The sequence below is a fragment of the Pundamilia nyererei genome, unplaced genomic scaffold (genome assembly GCF_000239375.1).
Source record: "Pundamilia nyererei isolate P.nyererei 1_Seehausen unplaced genomic scaffold, PunNye1.0 scaffold00006, whole genome shotgun sequence".
Taxonomy (NCBI): domain Eukaryota; kingdom Metazoa; phylum Chordata; class Actinopteri; order Cichliformes; family Cichlidae; genus Pundamilia; species Pundamilia nyererei.
The window spans coordinates 5943554-5949019 of NW_005187407.1; the positions used below are offsets into that span (position 1 = coordinate 5943554).

The window sequence follows — 5466 nt, forward strand, 5'->3', positions numbered from 1 at the left end:
TTTTTTTTTTTTTTTTTTTTTTTTTTTTTCTTCATCGACTGCTATCAACCTCCAACAACCACTCCCAACCAGTGTTGGGAATTTTTCCCTTATGACCAGTGGTTGCCAGATGGTCATGGATGATCCAACATTGTCACCACGCTTGTCACATGTCCAAAATGGCAGAGAAGTTAATGTCACATGGTTAGTAGTCACATTTCTGCAAAACCTCGATATAAGTCAAATGCTCAGTTGATCCATGACCTCTTTCCGTGGTGTCTTGATGAACTAACGAAAACAACATCATGTTTACTTTGAGTTAAAAGGAGAATAAAGCAGGGAATGGATTAGGTTGGGACAACCATGTAACTAACAAGCCACTCTCCTAGCATGCAATAGCGAAGGTCAGAAGTGCACAGCTCAAGGCTTCCACACAAGATTATAGGTGATGTCATTGTGCCAAGTCCATACAATGTATACAGCGCAGCTGTAGATTATATGGACTAGTACATACTGTTTTCGCTAACATTTATTTATTTATTTAATTTGGATTGGGTTGTGTTGGACTAAACCAAACATTTTGGTTTGAATTGGAAATGAAATGCTTATTTTGTATCTACAGACAGAATTTATCGACAGCTCATAAAACTACTATGCTTGTGGTCAGATGTTTACACATCATCATGATGGGAATGAATATCATGATCATTTTAGGCTCTTGATTCCCTTAAACTGTTGTTTTTGTTTGTTTGTTTTTTTCTCCCAGGGTGGAATGATTGTACAGAATACATTTTTAATGACTTTAAGAAAAATATAAAACTGTTGCACAAGTTTGAATTGTTTTAGGATATTCTCTAATCCATGCCAGGTCAGAAATGCATACACTCAAATGTGTAAACATATTCACCTATCTGTTGTAATAAGTAGTGCTGAAGGTTCAGTTTCTTCTAACTTGACAAAGCCAAGGCCTATTAACTTCATGGTCATGCTTTATTCAACTGGTAGCATAAAATAATTTGTCTGTCAGCACTCACTGGATTAACCAATGCTAAGAACAATGGGAAAGTCCAAGGAACTTGATGAAGATCAAAGAAGGAAAACTGTAGATTGACACAGGTTGGTAAGGTCTCTTGGAGCCATTTCTAAACAACTGCAGTTTCTAAGATCACCAGTTTAAACAACTGTATGCGAGTACAAGTTATTTTGATGTGTAACTGATTTGCCAATATTTAGAAGAAGACCCAAACTGTCACCGTCAGATGAAAGAAAATTGGTGAAAGCCCAGAAACCACCAAGGCTCAAGCCTGCCAAGAACTGGAAAATGCTGGAACAACAGTATCACCTGTTCACAGTGAAGTTGCATGACCATGGGCTGAGAAAATCAACACATTTAAGCTTTACTGAAACTTGAATATTGGACACAACTGATGATCCAAGAGGACAGTGTTTTAGAATGGGTAAAGCAGGCGTTAAACCTCTGGAATGGTCTTCCCAAAGACCCAAGCTCAACCTGATTGAAAATTTGTGGACTACACTTGAAAGCCAGGTTCATGCCAGAAATCCAACCAGTTAAAAATGAATTTGGTGAGTTCTGCTAAGAAGACTGGTCAAATATCCAGCCAGACTCATGCCAGAAGCTTGTTGATGGCTACCAAAAGTATCTGGTCATTGTGCAACTTGCCAAAGGGCATTTAATCAAATACTAGTGGGGCTGTATGTATGGATGTATGTAAATATTTGTATTTACTTAATCTTCTTTTAGAGAAAATCCAAAATAATTTCAAACTTGTTGACGTGGTTGTTTTCTAAATTTAATTAAGATGTATGCTGTGCAATCATTCCCCCTGGAAAAAGAACAGTTCAAAAGGCTCATTAAAGAAATCATTCAAATCCCACAAATACCATGATATTCATGACCACGGTGAGCGCACGGAAACTTCTGACCACATTTGTACAGTGTGTCCATGAAGCTTAACCTCCAATCTATACATCAAAAGCAGAAGTGGTACTTAGTAAATGATATGAAACAGAAACTGGAAAACATGGTTTCTACTTTAGTAGCACAAGGAGGTTCTGTGTGTTACTTTAGATGTGCCATGCTGTATATATTATCCAGACTCTGTTATTGAGCTATAGACAGCTATATTCACTCTATACTATTAGTTGTAGTTTCAGTGTTTAACTTTACGTTTGCTTTCCTGTGAAAGGTTGGTGGTCTTTTTCCGTGGCTTGTGCGTCGCTGTAGGCCCTTGCTTACTTAGTCTAAATGACTTTGACTTTCTAAACCATCCAGTCAGCTAAGCACACATTTGGGGAGTGGTTATGGGAGCTGCCTGCCTTGTTTTCTCTGTTGTAGTGTTTTGGTGAGGTCCTTTGAGAATTGGTTTCCTTCCTCCCCTTATGCACACACGTGCTCTTCCTCCCTGCAAATCCAGTTCAAGTCCCACAAGTTCCCATTGAATGTTATTCCTCCTTAGGTACAATGCTGACCTCATAAGTAGATGTTTTAAATCTTAGAGTGGTAGAGATTTGGAAAAAAAAAAAAGGGAATCCACCAAGCTAGTCAGCTGATCGTCTTTAACCCCTGTAGCTGGTAATCAGCCACCTTCATTAACCCCAGTCAGCTGTTGTTGTGTTTGTATCCCAGACCAAATCAGCTGCCTGCATGTTGGAAAATTACCCTTTGTAAAAGCAGATTTTTTAGATGGTCTCTTTCAAACCTCTCTGTGCCAAGGACAGAGTGCATCTTATGTTTACACATGCTGGGACCAAAGGGCAGAACAACCACTAGCTACTACAACTCCTTTATTCAGAGCTGTACTGATGCCAGACCTCCCTCGCCTCTGTCAGTGCGCCCCAGGGCAGCTGTGGCTACAATGTAGCTTGCCATCGCCAGTGTGTGAATGTGTGTGTGAATGGGTGAATGACTGAATGTAGTGTGAAGCGCTTTGGGGTCCTTAGGGACTAGAAAAGCACTATACAAATGCAGGCATTTACCATTTAAGTATCTATAATTCATTGCCAGTTACCCAGTACCTGCCGGAAGATGAAAGTTTTATGAAGTTTCCAGTCACCTCCTTGTTAAATTTATCTGCTAGGTAGTGCACGGAGTCTGCTTAGTGTTGTCACAGTGCTTATTGTAATTTGAGACAGTGCTACCCCCTTGTGGTGTAAGTGTGACACTGCAGAGAAGACGATACCGAAGCGATCTTGATCGAAAAAATAAATAGTTTTATTTTCATGGTATGATCTACAGTGTTTTGTATCGCTTCTTTTTTGCACAACTCTTACATCGTATGTGTTTGTGTCTTTTTTTTTTTTTTCCAGCTTGTACTTGTACAAACTGGGAATTGCACCACAGATTCAAGACCTTCTAGGGAAAGTGGACTTCACAGGTAACCATCTACCATATAAATTACCTGAAAGTGAAACATAGCACAAACCTTATAACGCACAATCTCATTCATACTACATTCATATTATTAGTCCAGCATCACTTTGCTTGTTAGTCCTCACGTGATGGTACAACACAACACGGTTCCCATGTGTTCTTCATGTTATAGCAGAATTTTATGACCAATGGTTCATTACCAGAGATCAGGCTCTTATCACTAGTGATGATCATCCACTCAAGTAATGGGACCATAAATGGAACAATTTATAAATTGCAGCTGCCCTAAAAGCAGGACGATGACCTTGAAGGGGAAATTGGATTTAAAAAGTGGGGGAGCTATTAGCTTTTTATGGGGCAAGGCCCTGAACCTTTTGATGGCACCTCGTGTGTACCCATGTTCTCCTGCAAGCAACTGTCATGGTGCTCTAAGAGCAACATGTCTTCATCTTAATTTTCCTCTAACAAAGGACATTTACTCTCCTCATGTGTGGTGTGAGGGGTCTGTTGTTCTAATATCACTTGATCATTTTTAACTAGTTTTTTGAACGTTATGAAATATTTATTTTAGGGTTTTGGCAGATTGATTTTAAGTCATTGTTAGTGTTCTGATGCCCCATTTAACAGTTATACTGGTTAGAAATTTGTCCCAACTGTATGTTTTGTTTTTGTTGTTTTTATTTGTTTATTTTATTTTTTTATTCCAATGTGCCGTGTCGCAGTTGTTTCTCATGTCAGTAATATATGTGTTTTACAGAGGAAGAGATCAGTAACATGAGGAGTGAACTGGAAAAGTATGGCATTCAGATGCCAGCTTTCAGTAAAATTGGAGGTATCCTGGCCAATGAGCTGTCGATTGATGAAGCTGCCTGTGAGTGATCTTTTAACCTTGTGATCTTTTAACCACTCAGTTGTTTTTGACTGAAGTAAACTGAGTTATCTGATCTGATATGTGATATCCTCCACTAAATCCATGTTTTGTTTTGTTTTCCTTAGTACATGCTGCTGTGATTGCCATCAATGAAGCGGTTGATAGAGGTCAAGCATCTGTCACAATGGGAGCCCTGAACAATCCTAACGCAATGCTGAGGAACACACAGGAACCTCTGGCCCAAGAATATCAGGACACACTGAGTCAGACCAAGTCTCGCAAGCGGGATCAGTCCTCAGGGAGGGTGAGAAGACAAACACTTCAGTGATCTCTTGGAGCTTTTTCCTTTTTATTTAGTATCTTAGCTGCAGGGCTAGCTCTACACTGGAGTCTTAATGCTTTAAAATGTAGCTGCATACTAGAATAGACTGGACTGCTGAGTCATAAAACAGGTTGTGCTGTATCAGAGACTGAGAATAGGCAATTCTGATTGCTTACCAGCGTACACTGAGGCTGTTAGGTTTTGTATTGTTCATTGTCATTTATGCTTAGAGGCAAAGGAATTATGAGTGTTATAAACACTCATAAGGTTTGTACTTTGGGAAAACATCATCTTGGAGGGGATCCATCAATATTTTCTATCGACTGTTCACACCTTGGTTTTAGAGCCACCGTTTGGTTTATAATTGTTTTTTGATTATTTTTTAGATGGAAAAAATGAAACAATGCAACTCTTCTTCAGCCTTGTTAAAATTGTCCTCACCCCTTTAACCTGAACCAACCTTGAACCATGTAAGCAGGTTTGATTAAGTTACACCTCTTACTGCTGCTGAGGTTGACATGTTTTCTGTGTTCAAGAGCACACGTGCTGACCACAGACAGATTTTAAGAGCTGTACGTCTGAATGTAGTTTCTAGAAATTTCTGAATCATGTGTGTTATTTGAGACATTTTCCAAAGGAATATAAAGAAGTGTGATATGTATGTGGCAGCTATATTAACTCGAGAACTGCACGGACATCTGAAAATGGTTGCCTGCGCTGATGTGCTCTACAGGCTTTGCCAGCACATTCCAGTGACTGCATTGTAAGCTGTATTTACCTAACGCTCCACGCCATCCAGCACCTCTCCTCCCATTCTCTTTACAAACGCTGTGCAAACAGTAGCACTAGCTTTTCTTTTTTTTTTTTTTTAAATTGATATTACCACACCAATTTAAATGAGAA

The 5466-nt window shown here is 39.3% G+C and overlaps 1 protein-coding gene across 1 annotated transcript in view; it reads left to right on the forward strand.

Annotated features, from left to right (window-relative positions):
• Positions 1–5466, forward strand: part of iqgap2 (IQ motif containing GTPase activating protein 2) — a 36466-nt gene that overhangs the window by 11251 nt on the left and 19749 nt on the right. Inside the window, exons 5-8 of the mRNA XM_013914101.1 lie at positions 3307–3374; positions 4128–4241; positions 4367–4545; positions 5100–5106. Coding sequence (XP_013769555.1) covers positions 3307–3374; positions 4128–4241; positions 4367–4545; positions 5100–5106 — 368 coding nt within the window. The remainder of the gene's footprint in view (positions 1–3306; positions 3375–4127; positions 4242–4366; positions 4546–5099; positions 5107–5466) is intronic.